General features: G+C 38.3%; 1 protein-coding gene across 3 annotated transcripts in view; it reads left to right on the top strand.

Annotated features, from left to right (window-relative positions):
* The window catches only part of KMT2E (lysine methyltransferase 2E (inactive)), a 118,328-nt gene that overhangs the window by 60,380 nt on the left and 39,812 nt on the right, over positions 1–18,136 (top strand). For 2 of the 3 annotated variants that reach the window (XM_048836380.2, XM_048836373.2), the window contains exons 10-14: positions 116–246; positions 894–1,011; positions 1,738–1,847; positions 3,862–4,126; positions 6,695–6,793. In XM_048836380.2, the coding sequence (XP_048692337.2) occupies positions 116–246; positions 894–1,011; positions 1,738–1,847; positions 3,862–4,126; positions 6,695–6,793 (723 nt within the window). The remainder of the gene's footprint in view (positions 1–115; positions 247–893; positions 1,012–1,737; positions 1,848–3,861; positions 4,127–6,694; positions 6,794–18,136) is intronic. The other variant, XM_048836375.2, reaches the window with a different exon arrangement.

Below are 18,136 nucleotides of genomic sequence, written 5' to 3'. Positions count from 1 at the left end.
AAAATGGCTTCAGTTACCAAGTTGCTGCTTGAAGGGTTGCAGCCATATAATCTGTTTGTTTACACTAATAAAATGAGTTTAATTATGCTTCTTAAATTCATTTTGTCTTTTGTAGAGCTATGTGCAAAAAAACAAGAAAATTCTAAAAGCTGCCAAAGACTTGCCTCCAGATGCGCTTATTATTGAATATAGAGGAAAGTTCATGCTGAGAGAACAATTTGAAGCTAATGGGTATTTCTTTAAAAGGTATATTTATTTTAAGAACTCTTTTTTTTAATAAGTTAACTTTCTTAAATGTGCTATTTTACCGACAACCTTTTTCCTTTTCTGCAATTATCTTATTGCTCTTTTTGTGCCAACTACTGCATATGTTACTTCTAATACACCAAGAAAATTATATAGCTGCTTTTGAACTTGTATAACAGCTTTCACTTTGGGTGTCAATTAAATATTTATAACACACCTAGTAAGTGTAAGTAAATATTATTCCCATTTTACAAATTGAGACTCAGAGACTAAATGACTTGCTCAAGATTATACAAAGAGCCAGGTATAAACACTTGACTTTCTGACTTTCAGTCTTGAGATTTAGCCATGAGACTACCAATCTTTTCCTACTCTTCTTATTATTTACAAAACTCGGCCTCCATAACTGAGAAAAGTTTTGTGTTAGACATGTTTTTTGTTTTATAAATCTCAGTAGATTTGGATTGAGAGTTCTTCATTGCTGACTTGCAAGAATTGCAATATAAAATCAGCACTAAATTACGCAGCATAGTGATACAAAACCAGTAAATGTGAAAAAGAACTCTTAATGCTTTTAAAGGGGAAAAACATCCTATCTACCATATTAAAAAAATTTAAACTAGGGTTTTCCTTCTTTTTCTTTCTAGGCCATACCCTTTTGTTTTGTTCTATTCCAAATTCCATGGACTAGAAATGTGTGTTGATGCAAGAACCTTTGGAAATGAAGCTCGATTCATTAGACGGTCTTGTACACCCAATGCGGAGGTAAGCATATAAATATAGGAAATAATTCCTTAGTTAATCTAGATATTTGTTTATTTTGCTTGGCTTGCAGGATATGATGTTCTCTCACCTGTTCCCCTAAATCTTGGACTGAGGGGATTTAATATGGAGGTGATATATAGCATAATGGTGGATTAATCTTTCAATATTGTTTCTGGTAAACAAGTTATATATGCTGTTTTTTAGTATTCTTTCTTTGTAAAGTGCCTAAACACTCAGGCTCAGTACTGTGTGAAGCCCTGAGCACCTTCACCTCTCATTGTTTCTAATTGGGGAAAAGGATTGGACACACTTTTGGAAATGAAAATAAAACAAACATGTATTTTCACATTTAGCATGTTCTCTAGCATGTTACATGCTAATGAAATATTTTCACCAGGGCATTGACTCTATGCAAAGAATAAGGGGAAATATATATAAAGAATGAATAGTAGATCATGTCTTGATATCATTAAGGCATTTCGTAAGAATACTTTTTTTTTTTTTTTTTTTTGAACCTGTGCAGGGCAGCATCAAGAAATATATACATTTTGCTTATTATGAAAAACAATCATTTTTTTTAATACTGGTTTTATCAGTCTCTCCCAATTGATGGCATTGGTGGAGGGAACAACCTGTTAAAAGTGGTCAAGTATATCTGGGTTTTTAAGAATGAGTGTGGGTTTTAATGCGTTATAAACTAATGAATAGCTTTTCTCCTGGATTTAGGTGAGACATGTAATTGAAGATGGAACAATTCATCTTTATATTTACTCTATCCAAAACATTCCAAAGGGAACAGAAATTACTATCGCATTTGATTTTGATTATGGAAATTGGTAAGTATCTTTTAAATTGTTTGAAACATCCTGTATTTTAGGACAATATACTTCTAAAACGTTAGTAATATATTAATTGAGGCTATCATGTTATCACAAATATTCCTATTTTCTTTTACTCTTTTCATACACTTCAATAGTACGGTGCCCTTAAAGTCCTCAATGATAAGTGTATGCCATTGCAGGATTTTCCTTTAAGGGATGTTTTATTATTGTTGGGATTAGTGATAGATCTTTTCACTGTAAATTTAAGTGATTTTTATATCTCTGCAATACTACATACTTGGATTTACAGTGAAAATTCTTCAAACATAACATTCATTTTATGGATTGTTGGATACTATTTGATATTTAGTGTAAGCTAATGTAGAGCTATTCAGTAATGTGCTATTTTTTTTTTAAATCCACTCTTCTTACAGCTTTACGTACCATAGTTAATTGCTGACATAATTTAGAAGGAATAGAATCATACCTAAGGTAAATCTCTGTAGAAATGAGAATAAATTATGTTCATGCTATAACCCATCATTAAAGAAGGATGTTCAAGTCTATTGAGCCCTTCCTTAAAATAAGGTCTTAAATTCTATAACCTATCGATCCCATGTTCTCCTGGGTACAACTTATTTCTCCTTTTGTGAATTGTGAAATACTCTGGTAGATAGATGCCATTGTTTTGAAATGGTAAAGTAATTAGGGTAAGTGCTGCTCCCAGATATGCATGAAAAATTTCCATTGACTAAAGAGCACAAAATTTTGCCTTTAGGCGATGTAGCTAATGCCTTCCTCAGTCATTAAGAGTAACGAAAACACTTCTTCCTAAAGTGAGGTTCCTGTGAAAATTGACCGTTCTTACTGTTTTTTAAAAAAAAGCAATAGTTGGATTCAGTGCTTCCAGTGACCTAGTGAGTTCATATGAAATGTACTCAATTTACCAGAAAACTTGTTCGGTATATTCTTCCTGCGACCTCTGCAGACTCTACATCTTCTCTGAAAGACATGAGGAGTAATTTCCTTTTGTCATATCATTACTATAAATAAATATTCTTCAGACAAAACTAAGCTCTGTTAAATAGATTTCCCTGTTAGACATTAATATAGTTTCACAGGTGTAATTTAAGGCTTAATTTGGAGGAAGGAATGTATTACAGATTTAGTTGACAGCAGAATTTGACCCATAACATCTTATTACTTGGTGATTGCGTAAACCAGAAAGAAAACAGCTTGCTTTCCCTATCCTGAGTTGAGTATAGACGGCTTGTAATTATGGGGGGAATATATATATATATATATATATATATATTTTTTTTTTTTTACTGGGAAGTAAATATAAGCTGAAAATCCATGAAAGCTGATTAACGAACCACTCAGTACCATTCAAGATTCAGGGCAAACTCTCTGCTGGAGCAAATGGGCAAAACTCTATTGACAAGAGATTGAATTGTACTCTGAGAGAGCTTTTTTGCACCAATCTGGATATTCTGCTTATTTATAAATGCTACTAGAGAAAGTTTTATATTACTGAAACTTGTATAACTTGCAAGAACTCTTGTATACATCAAGTAAAAGTAACTCAATTGACTTATAAATATCTGTTGGGTTGTGTTTCCCAATGTCCAATCCAGACAGACATAAGATAAATCAATTTTGTACAAAACTAAATTGCTCTAATTTTTTCTGTTCATTTTTGCACCAGAGTGTGTTTCTTTTTTTGCTTTTTATTTTATTTAGCTTTGTTTAGTATAATAGATTTTTATTTGTTTTAATGGAATTCCAAACTGTAAACTGGGAAACGGATTTAAGAACCTGTGGATGAGAGTAATAAAAGGTAACATTGCACAGCTTAGTGAAAGTTTAAATTAACCCTTTTCAAATATGCTAAAATACTGACTCTTTATCTTGGCAGATGTTAATTTACAGTGAAATGAACAAGAGTGGTTTAACTTTCAAAAATCATATTGCTGTAGCATTCAGTTCAATATTTTTACACCAAATTTTTTTGTATTGGCTATTTTAGTAAATACAAAGTGGATTGCGCTTGCCTCAAAGAAAATCCTGAATGTCCAGTTCTTAAACATGGTTCCGAACCTACAGAAAACATAAATACTGGATATGAGACTAGAAGGAAAAAGGGAAAGAAAGAGAAGGACATTTCAAGAGAAAAGGAAACACAGAATCAGAACATCACACTGGATTGTGAAGGAGCAGCCACCAAGATGAAGATTCCTGATAATAAGCAGAGGAGACTTTCTCCCCTCAGGCTATCCATTTCCAATAACCAGGTATTAAAGCAAAAATCACTAGATGGTCAGATTTACAAACCAGAAGATTCCCTGCTTTAGAGTAATTCTTAAAAATCTTACAAGTTATTGGAAAGAGTTGTTCTTTGTGAATTTTAGTGTTGGATTAGCTACTTAAAGTATCAGAGGAACAGCCGTGTTAGTCTGTATTCGCAAAAAGAAAAGGAGTACTTGTGGCACCTTAGAGACTAACCAATTTATTTGAGCATGAGCTTTCGTGAGCTACAGCTCACTTCATCAGATGTTTACCGTGGAAACTGCAGCAGACTTTATATACACACAGAGAATATGAAACAATGACAGTGGGGTGGGAGGAGGTATTGTTTCATATTCTCTGTGTGTATATAAAGTCTGCTGCAGTTTCCACGGTAAACATCTGATGAAGTGAGCTGTAGCTCACGAAAGCTCATGCTCAAATAAATTGGTTAGTCTCTAAGGTGCCACAAGTACTCCTTTTCTTTTTACTTAAAGTATGTATGCTATTTCTAGTTCTCTTGAAATGACTAGTTGTTTTTTAAAGATACTTTGGTTCTCTTTAACCAGCTGCTTCTCTCACTGAAATGTCTCAACATAAACCAGAAATTCTGCCTCCTAAAATTCTTTGCAGATCTGTGGTGTAAAAGCTGCACGCCATGCCTCGACCCCAAAACCATCCTGAAGCAGTGTTAGTCACACGTATGTTGTCCCCACAATTCTGATGTTTTTAGCCACACTTACAAATTGGCTTGCTTCCATAACAATTTCTACTACCAAGATTTCAGCCCAAAAAAGATCTTCTGGTCTCTCACTAATAGCCTCCATGTACCTGTTGTATGTTTTTGTGTAGATTGAACACTGGCATAAAGATGGTAAACAGGTATTTATTGAGTATGGATGGGAATGGGGGTTCTAGTGAGGTACCAGAGGTCTTGGTTATAGGTTTGGTTGTCTTAGTTTATTGGCATAGAAGAGCAGGTAAATGAGAAAGTAATGAATTTCACAGATCCTAATTTGGAAGGAGCCGCACACAGCAATTAGTAAAGAGAAATTATACAAAGAAATCAGAGAGATACCATAATGATGGATTGATTTTTGTTGTTTTTTGAGGGACAAGAAAATTGATTGTGAGTCTGGGGGTAAATACTTGATGGAATTATGAGGGTAATTTGAAGGATGAAAGAGAGTTGTATAAGGTGTGGGGTTACTTGGTGGGAGCCATTTTCAAAATTCTCTCCATTGGCCTAGAGAGTAATAAAGGGAACCATCATGGAGGAAGGGATGAGCGAAGGAGATCAGGGAATTGGTGATGAATATGCAATTGATTTTGTAAAAATTTTTCATAAAGTTTACATTAGCCTTTTTCATGGGGTACAGTAGACTGACCTACCCAAACAGCTAACTTGCTTTAGAATGCTTCTGGGGTCATAAGGGGTGGCATGTGATTTCTACAGGAGTAGAGCTACAAAGGCAGTATATTCAAACTGCAGTTTTACAGGTAAGTTACTTTCCTTTTTCCAGCCAGGTTGCCACTAGCAATAACTGGTATTTGGAACCTGCTCCTGGGCACATAGAAGCCTATGTAATTTTTATAGCAATTGTCACAGGCGCGCTAAAAGTTTGTCAACCTAGAAGAGGCTCAATAAAATATAAGCACATCTGATATTTAAAAAAGCAGTTCAGTCAGCCAAAATAACACCTTATGTATGTACTTTGTTTAGTTGTTTTAGTGCTGTGCTCAAGAATTGTACTGTTAATTTCCACTTTATAGCAGTTTTATTAAGGAACAAATGTAATAATTTCAACTTTATTTTTAAGGCAACCACATATAAGAACAAAAGGTAGAATGTTGGTAACAGATCAATTATTATTGACTCTGCTTTAACTTTTTAATTTTTTGAATGTTATCCTTCTATTGTAAGAGACCTGAAAAACCCAGAAGCATTCCCACACCAAGCATTTTTCAGTATTTATTAATCGGATCTCTTTTTTGTGTTCCCTATGGTAAGTCGCTAATGTTAGATTATAGTGGAGATATATATAGCATCAGTGGAAAGGGTTATGTTAATAGTTACATAGGTTTGAGTTGACTGCAAATTTATATAAATATGATAACCTATCTTGTTTGACATGACAGTATACATTCCATTTTACTGAAAAAATGAGGTTTAAGATTTTCAAAAATGGGTGCCTAAAGTTAGGGTCAAAATTTCCTATTTAGCTGCATAAATAAGTGGCCTGATGTTCATAAGTGTTGAGTGCCCTGTAGCGCCCATTGGTTTGGAAGCTTAATTCTTATTATTTGGTTGAAAAAACTTGAGTGAGATTACAATTAAAGAAAATGATGTGGATGTTTCTGTTTGGATCGGAGAAGGTACTTGAGTCAGGCTATATTTCTAGAATCATAAAAGTCTAAGTGGATGATATGTAGCTTTTACATGTTGCATTGGTTAATTGGCTGGTAGCTTTTGAAGTAGTGATTTGAGGACACTTTGCTCTGTGTAGCCTTTAGATTTCCCTAGTTTGAAAGAGTAGTAGTGGAGCTTCTGTAAAGCAGTCATTTCCATCTTTCAGGAGCCAGATTTTATTGATGATATAGAAGAAAAAACTCCTATTAGCAATGAAGTAGAAATGGAATCAGAGGAGCAGATTGCAGAAAGGAAAAGGAAGATGGTAAGTTGGGAAGCAAGTAGCTGCTTAAAGCTGTCACTAGGACTTAGTGATGGCTGCTCTTCCCATGCTAATTTGCTGCCTTTTTATAGGCTTTTTTAGAATCTGAGAATATATGAAGCCAGCACCTCATATACACTTTAACTTCAAATCCAAGGCTTGCTTGTTGAGTGAGAGCATTTCCATTTGGCTTGATCATCACCTCCTGACAAACATGCAAATCTGCTTTTGTTTTTAAATGTGTATAATTTTCTATTGCTTCTGCATAGGTGCCATTACTTGTAGAAAATGCCTAGCTATGGCTTTAAGACTTCCTTTTTATTATTGTGCACCACAGTGGTTGGTTATTTGTAAGATACAATCAGGGGCCAAGATTTTCATAACTGACTAGTGATTTTGGGTGCCAAACTTCAGACACCTTTAAAGAAGCCTAATTTTCAGAGGCTGGTTGCTCAACAATTTCTGAAAAGTAGGTCTTTTTTAGACATTCAGTCTGTTGGACACTCAACATTTTAGATGCCTAAAGTCACTAGTCGCTTTTGAAAATCTCAGCCAGGAAATACTTAATTTATTTAAATAGTAGTATGAAAAGTTCCCTATTTATCCTTGCTCTACATAAATCTTATTTTAAAGGCAAAAGTAACCTTCAAAACTTCGGCTGCTGTCTTTTACAGACAAGCTTGAGTGAACATTATCTAAGTTTTTGCCTCCACAAAAGCAATGATGTGTATCTAAAATGAATTTGCTAGATAGAGAATTAACCATTTGATTTTTGTATTCAAAATATGTTGTGCATATGCACAATTCTTGTGCCTGCAAAAATTTGGTGAAGGGAGAGAAATGTTCACTCAAACATATGGTTAGTTGTATACCAGAGTTGTTCATGAATACAGATGGTATGCATAAAGGCTTATTTATTTTTTTGGCACAATCTTAGTCATAAGACAGTATGCTACTAAAAATATGTATCTACCGTTTAAGTGGTTGGGAACTTTATGGAAATTTGACCCTTTAAGAAATGGAGTTACACTGGTTGAATTTGAATACTATTTCAAATGCTAAGGACACAGATTTGTTTACAGAAAGCAAAAAGAAAAATAAAGTTGGGATTGATACTAAAACTAGTACTCTGTGTGTGTGTGTGTGTGTGTGTGTGTGTGTGTGTGTGTGTGTGTGTGTGTAAACTAATACATAGATTTATAGTTTATTGTGCAATTTAGGTACACAATCACATGTTTAATCTTTGTTTCATGTTTTTAACGTTTGTGTTATAAAACGACTCTACCTTGAGAGGATGTAGGAACTGGTAGGCACACTGAAGAGTTAATAGGGGCAGGAATTGGCAGGTTTGTCACTCAGGATATTTGTATGAATTTGCAATCATAACTTCACACCACTGGGACTACATAACCCTAAAGGCAGGATTCCATACTTCACATCTCCCCTGAGCCAAAGTTGAATAGCCGATGGTGGCATAGTGTTAGGAGTGTTGCAGTTTTCCATAAAGGGGCATATTTTTGGAGTTTAATGTACCCACCCTGAACACCGTACACAAACCATATCATTTGAAAGCTTATTTTATGTGCATTTAGGTGAGGTATGATGTGCATCTGTCAAGTGGTGCTATAAACCTGTAGGAGAGGTGAAACAGTGGTACTACAAATGAGAAAGTGTCATCCTTCTTCGATTGATTGCAAGGAGATGTACACGCCGCGTGCACGATCGTCGGAAGGTTTTTCCCTGGCAGTACCCATTGGGTCGGCTGTGGAGCCCCTTGGAGTGGCGCTTTCATGGCCGTGTATATAGATCCCTTCTGACCGCCAGTGATGGTCATTGCAGCAGCTCCTCTCTTGCGTTAGCAAACAATTCCCTAGTGCACTCTCCTTTTCTCCCTGTAAATAGTTTATAACTTTATCACTAACTAAAGCTTTCAGTGAGCTAAGTTTTAGTTGGGGGTTCTTCTCTCCCCGCCCCTGCCCCCCCTTTGTTCCCATCCTGGGGAACAACACATGCCTCTGTCTCAGGGCTTCAAGCTGTGTGGGTCCTGCCTGAAGCCTATGCTGAAGGGAGACCCACACGATTTATGTCTTAATATGTTTCGGAGAGGGACATCAGTCCGGTAGGTGTAAAATCTGCAGGGGTATTAAGCCCAGAACTCAGAAGGAGTGGGACTTGCGCTTAAAACTCCTTTTAATGGAGTCAGCTCTTCAACCCCAACTGCCCCATGCCGTGTCTGACGTAGCACCAGGCGCTTCTGTGCACAGTGAGCTGGCCTCGGTACAGGAAGCCTCAGCACCGAGGAAAGACTCATCCAAACAGCCACAGCACCGCCATTCCCCGGCACTAAGGACCAGCTCTAGTGTGAGGCACCACTTGCAGTCGCTGCTGCCACACAAGAAGAAGAAAGTTGACAGGGGATGCTCCCTCCTAGGACAGCAGAGCAGGCTGACACCAGTGGGGTGTGTCCTGCGTTGGAACACCCAGCCTCGAGTCTGCCTAGACTGGTGCCATAGACTTTGGCTTCTTGGGGTGGTCTGTTGAGTAAGGCCACAGTGAACCCCCTGGTGTGGGAAGATTTGGAGGAGGACTTGGATGCTCCCTCCATGCCGGACACATTTGAGGTGGCCAAGGAGTTGATTGCCATGATGGTGCAGTTATCACTACACATCAGCGTCAGGAAGCTTGCCAGACATTTCATGCCCCATCTTCAGGGCAAATGTGTATCGGTGTTGACAGACAACACCACAGCGATGTTCTATATAAACAAACAGGGTGGTTCTCACTCCTCTCCCCATGTGCCAGGAAACCTCAGGTTGTGGGACTTCTGCATCGCCCACTCGATACAGTTGGAGGTGTCTTATTTGTCAGGTGCACAAAATGAACAGGCCGATCACCTCAGTAGATCTTTCCATGGCAATGGATGGTCTCTCTGACCGGACGTTGTCAGCAGTATCTTCCTGAGGTGGGCATCTCCAGACCAGTTTGCGACACAAGGCAACAGGAAGTGCCAGCAGTTCTGCTCCTTCCTGAATCACAGCTCCGGTCAATCATGGATGCCTTTCTCCTCTTGTGGACGGGACCCCTGCTGTATGCATTCCTGCTGTTCCCTCTCATCCATAAGGTCCTCCTCAAGCTCCAGCGGGACAAGGCTTCGCTGATTTTTCATAGCGCCGGCATGGTCCCGCCAACGCTGGTTCTCCATGCTGTTGAACCTCTTGGTGGACACACCGATGACCTTGCCCATGATTCCAAACCTCATCACGCAGGACCATGGCTGCCTTCAGCACCCCAACCTGGAGTCTTCACCTCACTGCATGGAAAATCCATGGCTAAATCCGTTAGAGCTGCAGTGCTCTGATTTGGTTAGGGAAGTTCTCCTTGGCAGTAGAAAGCCCTGCACTCGTGCCACTTATCTAGCCAAGTGGAAAAGGTTCTCTATTTGGTTCACACAGAAGGGCACCCCTCTGCTGCAATCCTCAGTCCCCTTTATAGTGGACTATTTACTTAAAGCGGCAAGGGCCGGCAGTCTCGTCAGTCAAGGTGCATGTGGCAGCTATTAGCTATTTCCGCTTTCCACCTGTTCCCAGTGGAACGGTCAGTATTTGTTAATCCCATGGTTGGATGCTTCCTTAAAGGGCTAGACAGATTGTATCCCCAGGTGCGGCAACCTGTCCTTCCATGAGACATTAACCTGGTCCTCTCAAGGCTCATGGGGACCCCTTTTGAACATCTAGCAACTTGTTAGCTGCTTTACCTCTCTTAGAAAGTGGCGTTTCTCATGGCTATAACGTCAGCCAGAAGAGTGTCTGAGCTCAAAGCTTTAACAGCTGAGCCCCTTTATACAGTGTTTTATAAGGGCAAGGTACAATTGCAGCCGCTCTCAGCTTTTCTCCCTAAGGTTGTTTCACAATTTCATGCAAATCAAGACATCTCTTTACCAGTGTTCTTCCCGAAGCCACATGCTCATGACAGGGAACACAGGCTCCATTCCTTAAATGTTGGACAGGCACTGGCTTTTTACATTGAGCCGACAAAGCCATTTAGAAAGTCGATGGAACTCTTCATCGCCATTGCTGAGAGAATGAAAGGACTGACAAACTCATCCCGACAAATCTCATCTTGGATCACGGCCTGTATCAGGAAGTGGTATGACCTGGCAAAGATACCAGCCTCTGCATTGATGGCGCACTCCATGAGAGTGAAAGCTTCGTCTGCAGCGTTCCTGGTGCAGGTCCCCATTCAGGATCTCTGCAGGGCAGCGACATGGTCATCTATTCATACCTTTACGTCATACTATGCCATCACACAGCAGGCTAGAGATGATGCCGCGTTTGGTAGAGCAGTACTTTAATCTGCAACTCGGTGAATTCCAACCCGTCCTCCAGGGGACTGCTTGGGAGTCACCTACTTGGAATTGACAACGAGCAATCGCTCGAAGAAGAAAAACCAGTTATCTGCCTTTTGTAACTGTTGTTCTTCGAGATGTGTTGCTCATGTCTATTCCAAGACCCACCCGCCTCCCCTCTGTCAGAGTATCCAGCAAGAAGGAACTGAAGAGGCAGCAAGTTGGCAGGGACTTGTATATACAGCCATGAAGGTACCACTCCAGGGGGCTCCATAGCCCCGAAGGGTACTGCTAGGGAAAAACCTTCCGAAGGTGTGTGCGCTGTGTGCACAATTGACTTGGAATGTACATGAGCAGCACATCTCGAACAACAGTTTCGAAAGGCAAATAACTGTTTTTTTGTTGCACGGTTCCAGAAATGCTCTAACACGACTCTGACTACAGTTTTTACTGTTCAAGTTAATTTAAGCACCTTAATATGGTGTGTGTTGGTGTTTAATACATTTAAACAACAATGTATTAAAATTAGAGCTGTCAACTGATTCAAAAAATTAACCGTGTGATTAATTGTGCTGCTAAACTATAATAGAATACCATTTAATTTAAATATTTTTGAATGTTTTCTACATTTTCAAATATATTGATTTCAGTTACATCACAGAATACCAAGTGTACAGTGCTCACTTTATATTTATTACAAATATTTGTACTGTAAAAAATAAAAGAAATAGTATTTTTCAATTCACCTAATACAAGTACTGTAGTGCAATCTCTTTATCATGAAAGTTGAACTTACAAATGTAGAATTATGTACAAAAAAACCCTGTATCCAGAAATAAAACAATGTAAAACTTTAGAGCCTACAAGTCCACTCAGTCCTACTTCAGCCAATCGCTTAGACAAACAGGTTTGGTTACAATTTGCAGGAGATAATGCTGCCTGCTTCTTGTTTACAGTGTCATCTGAAAGTGAGAACAGGCTTTCACATAGCACTGCTGTAGACGACGTTACAAGATATTTACGTGCGGATGTGCTAAAGATTCATATGTCCCTTCTGCTTCAACCGACATTACAGAGGACATGCATGTATGCTGATGATGGGTTCTGCTTGATAACGATCCAGAGCAGAGCTGACTGATGCATGTTTATTTTCATCATCTGAGTCGGATGCCATCAGCAGAAGGTTGATTTTCTTTTTTGGTGGTTCAGGTTCTGTAGTTTCTGCATCAAAGTGTTGCTCTTTTAAGACTTCTGAAAGCATGCTCCACACCTTGTGTCTCTCAGATTTTGGATGGCACTTCAGATTCTTAAATCTTGGGTCAAGTGCTGTAGCTGTTTTTAGAAATCTCATGTTGGTACCTTCTTTGCGTTTTGTCAAATCTGCAGTGAAAGTGTTTTTAAAACGAACACGTGCTGGGTCATCATCCAAGACTGCTATAATATGAAATATATGGCAGAATGTGGCTAAAACAGAACAGGAGACATACAATTCTTCCCAAAGGAGTTCAGTCACGCATTTATTTAACACTTTTTTACGATTATCATCAGCATGGAAGCATGTCCTCTGGAATGGTGGCCAAAGCATGAAGGCACATACAGATCTTTAGCATATCTGGCACATGAATACCTTGCAATGCCAGCTACAAAAGTGCCATGTGAATGCATGTTCTCACTTTCAGGTGACATTGTAAATGAGAAGCAGGCAGCATTATCTCCTGTAAATGTAAACAAACTTGTTTGCCTTAGCGATTAGCTGAAGAAGAAGTTGGACTGAGTGGACTTGTAGGCTCTAAAGTTTTACATTGTTTTGTTTTTGAGTGCAGTTATATACCAAAAAAGTTCTACATTTGTAAGTTACACTTTCACGATAAAGAGATTGCACTACAGTACTTGTCTGAGGTGAATTAAAAAATACTATTTTTGTTTATCATTTTTACAGTGCAAATATTTATAATAAAGAATAATATAAAGTGAGCACTGAACACTTTGTATTCTGTGTTGTAATCAAAATCAATATATTTGAAAATGTAGAAAAACATCCAAAATATTTAATAAATTTCAGTTGGTATTCTGTTGCTTAACAGTGCAATTAATCACTATTAATTTTTTAATCATGATTAATTTTTTTGAGTTAATTGTGTTTAACTGTGATTAATCAACAGCCCTAATTAAAACATTTTTATTGGTTTTTCACAGGCAAGTATTTTTTTCAGAAATGATGAAGCTGTTAGCCTGTGGCAAAAATGGCGAATATCAATATTTTGCAGTATATTAACATGAAATGTTTTCACATCTTATTCTCAATTTTCAGAGTATTTTACAATTGATTATACTAGTGTTCTATATTTTCTATTGAAGTTTGCTGACCAGATCAGTTTCACACTGAAGATTGTGCACCATTAGTAGTAGATTACGTGCTCATACTTTGCACTGCATAGTGAGTAGATACAAATTTACGTGAAATCCTAATGTAATGCTTCTCCACTTGTAAGCCTTTGTACATACAATGTAGCACCTCGTCTTATTGGTAGAAGGATTTAATTTGTAATTGCCTGTGCAAGCAATACTAGCCTTTGAAATATTCTAGAAACTCGTTTTTTAATTCAGTGACACTTATGCACAAGTCAGTAATAGTTCTAGATGACAATACATAGCTTCGTCTTATGAATATGCAAAAGCTGTGAAAGAAAAGTGGCCTAACAAGAAGTAGTGGAGACAAAGTCCACAAACAAGTTTTTGCCTCTGTACTGAAGACGGACGAAGACCATGATACAGCTCTTACCAGCCATGTCATCAAAAGTATGACAAACCTATTTGGGTGCAAATCACATCCAGTGGACTTTTATCCAACTACATACTTGAGTGCATGTAACATCAGATGTTCAAGAGTCTACTGAAAATAGCAGATGTTGGTGAAAAACAAATGGGGACATTTGTGAGAGGTGCACTTGATTCTGATGGGACGCATAGCTTCATCAGCCCAGTCAAAAAATCTGGCATCAGAACATGTGCTGACATAACCAAGAAGATCAAATTTAAGACTGGAAAGGGAGGGACAATCACAGCATCTATCAGTCCTGAAATTGTTTTCCACAGAGCCCTGTCCTTAGCAAGATGGAGAGATGATGCTTCAGTGGCAGCTGTTCTTCACCCAATAAGACCTATGCCTGTGTCGTTCTTCCATGCTGGTGGAACAATGACAATGAGAAAAATGGACACAGCTGAAATAGAGCATCAGATGGAATATCAAGCTGAAAGACTCCATGAGCTAAGACCATGCAGTAAAGAAACCAGAGTATACTCCTGGGGGAGTTCTGCGCACAAATTTTCCGGTCTTTATTCACCCTTCATTTTGAAGTAATAATTGACTGTAAAAACAGCACTGTGAGGCTCTATTTGTTTTGTTTCATTACTTTCTAAATTAAATTTGCTTAGTCTGCAAGGACTAAACAATTATTTTTAGCTGCCAGCACAATAAAAGGAAGACTGTTTTTCTGGCTCATCTACTCAATTAATATTGTATGTAGTAAAGATCTTTTGGTTTGAATTCTGCCATCAGGTACACCTGTGCAACTCAGGTTTTTTTATAAGGCTATATGAGTAGGGCTCTACCAAATTCCACGGCCATGAAAAACGCGTCACAGACCGTGAAATCTCGTCTACCCCTGTGAAATCTCTGGTCTTTTGTGTGCTTTTACCTTATACTATAGAGATTTCACAGGGAAGACCAGTGTTTCTTAAATTGGGGGACCTGACCCAAAAAGGAGTTGCATGGGGGTCAAAATTATTTTAGGGGGCTGCAGTATTGCCACCTTTACTTCTGCGCTGCCTTCAGTGGAGGCAGGAGAGTGGCAGGTAGTGGCCAGGCGCCCAGCTCTGAAGGCAGTTCCCCACCAGCAACAGCACAGAAGTAAGAGTGGCAATACCATACCATGCCATCCCTGCTTCTGTGCTGCTGGTGGCAGTGGCTCTGCCTTCAGAGCTGGGCTCCCGGCCAGCAGCTGCCACTCTCCAGTTGGCCAGATCTGAAGGCAGCGCCACTGCCAGCTGCAGCGCAGAAGTAAGGGTAGCAGCACCACAACCCCCTTACAGTAACCTTGCAAACCCGCCCCCTCACCCCCTTTTTGGGTCAGGATCCCTTCAATTACAACACCATGAAATTTCAGATTTAAATAGCTGAAATCATGACATTTACTATTTTAAAAAATTCTATGACTGTGAAAATGACCAAAATGGACCATGAATTTGGTAGGGCCCTACATATGAGTATAACTGAAATCAGAATTTTCCCTACAGTTAAAATCGTAAGTTCTGTGGATTCATGAGCAAGCTGTGTCTGCTCTTCAATGCTAATAAGTCAACCTTGGTATTTAAACAAATTTTATCCTGAACATCTACAGGGAACAGATCTATTGTGTAAAGAGGTGCCATGTTTACACTCTCTTTCTCTGCTGGGAGCTACCAATGTGAAGTGGACTCCTCATCTCCTTAGTACTTTTAGTGTGATAGAATTGTGTGGCAGGGTGCATTATCTCTTGACATGCATAATCTCCTTTTTTAACTATTTTGATGGGTTTATGATAATCTCAAGTGTAATATAAGCTTTTGTACACCAAATTGTTAAACTATATTATAGTTTTGGCTTTAATTATGTTGAGCCTGAATGTTTATCTGCTTCAGAACTGGGTATCTCGGTGCATTAATGCAGACGTTATGGACCTGAGTTTCTAATATGAGAGAGACTGATCCCTTGAAGTATAATACGTAGTTTAAATATATCTGTCAGAGGGTCCTTTGTTAATCATTAGTCGTAGCAGTGTTACTGTAGCACTTATGAGCCCCAGTCATAGACCCAGGACCCTATTGTGCTAGGTGTGATACAAACACAGAACAAAGACTATCCCTGCTGCAGAGAACTTAGTCTAAATATAAGATAGAGACCACAGATGAATGCAGTACAAACCTGGGGAGTACAAGGAAACAGTGAGACATTATTGGTCATCCGTGAAAGGCAATGATCTCAGCACGCCACAGCCTAACTGTTATCCAGATTTTTGTAGGCATCACGGAAGAGGAGGGTAATGAGGTAGCTTTGCAGATGTTTTACAGGGAGCTCCTCCCAAGCATGAGGGTCAGCATGGCAGAAAGCACCAAGGAGCATGTTTGAAAATGTAAGAAGTAGAGGCAGGAGATGAGGTCGTTTAAAAATTTAGTATTACACCTGGCAATTATAGTCAGTCTGTCTCTTGCGACTGACATCAGGAACTTGGGTTTATCTCCCACCTGAGTCACCTTAACTTCTCTAATGCTTGTGGACTTATTCTCCTTTTATTTAGCTAACGTGTCTTTGTGAATGGCTCCTTTACTAGGTTTTTTGCATCATTTTCTCTATGTGAACTGCTTTCTTCCTGCAGGTCCAGTTTTGGCACCTTCAGTGATATGAGACTGGTTGATCCCCTAAGGCCAATTTTTGTGGTTTTAAAATCACATTTTGTTTTTATAATACTTTCTCTCTGCTATGTTGCTGTGCAGAAAACCCATGTAAATGGCATACACTCCATTTCATTGTGTTCCAAATACTATAAATGTACAAAATAAACAATACCAGATTTTCTCTAATATTTAAAGAAACTTTAGTTTTAACATATGACAGTAATAGGTAAACATTCAGATGAAAGTTGACTCTGTCTTTAACAAGACTGACATTTAAAATTGTCTTGGTTAGGGGTCAGTCAGCACCCCACTAATGTTTTTGGAGGCCCTTCATTCTTCTGAACTCTTTGAGGCTGTCTGTAGACAAAACTGTTAACCCTGAAAACATGATCAGAGTGTAATCTTCACCACCATAGCAGCAAGAAACTTTTTTTTTTTTTTAAACGAAGGCTTAGGAACTGGAACATAATTCTGCAGCAAGGAGTGGAGCCACAGAATTACAGAATACACACACAGTTGCTTATGAGGAAAGACTGAATTAATTCATGCGTATCTCAGTTAAATGCTGTGGGGTAATGGGTGAAACAGCTCTGTCCAAAATATTTTATTGAAAACACATAGGGCTACAAATATGAAAAGAAAAATATCCTGAACATCAGGAAATGCTTCCTAAAGATATGGATAAACATGCACAGTATGCTTTGAGGGAAAATTATAGTGACCCATTGCTTTAAGACATTTACCTATATTGGACAAAACATTAGAAAATGTACTATGGAGAGTAATTCTACATTAGCGTGGGCATAGTGGATAAGTTGGTCATATGGGTCTCTTTCCATCACTAACTTCTGCCATTACGTGTGAGGGGAAAATTTGAAGAAATGGGGACTTCGTACCTCATCACTCCCCTCAGCTAGACTTTTTTGTTAAGTCCCTGAAAGTCAAATTTAAATGACTGATCCACCTTCCACAACTTGAAATACCTACTTAAATTGGATGTATTAGTATCCTACCAGATTTTTACTAACATAGCAATGCAAAATTAGAACATGCATTTGAAAGTATTATTATAACCTGTTAATTTTCAGTGTTGCATTATGACATTTGTTAGTAGTCAGTAGTTAGCCTTTTGATTTTCTACTCATATTTGCCAAAATGAGGATTATAAAATATGGATTATGAGGTCTAGTCTCAAACTGTTGCTGTTTTAGCTGGGGAGAAGTAAATAACTTTAGTGCAATTGAATATTTTTATTATGGAGAGAAAAAAATTCCTTCATAAACTTCTAGTGAGTGCCATGATGTTACCTTGCCTTTGACTAGGGTAATTAGATAAGTGACATTCTACAAAGGTAATTTTGCTCTGTAGATTGAATACCAGATGTATTAAGAGAGGATGAGAGCATCTCTCTTAAATCCTTTCAGATTAAAAGAGGGAAGAGATAAAAGGCAATTAAGTCAGTCTAACTCTAAATTAATGAGGGGAAGACTTGTGGATTATGTTCTATACTGCCTAAATGTAATTTTGTGTTAACAAGTATTTATTGTGTTGTGCTGGAAAACCACTTT

This window comes from Caretta caretta, chromosome 1, assembly GCF_965140235.1.
Source record: "Caretta caretta isolate rCarCar2 chromosome 1, rCarCar1.hap1, whole genome shotgun sequence".
Taxonomy (NCBI): Eukaryota; Metazoa; Chordata; order Testudines; family Cheloniidae; genus Caretta; species Caretta caretta.
This window is presented reverse-complemented; position numbering and strand designations above follow the sequence as displayed.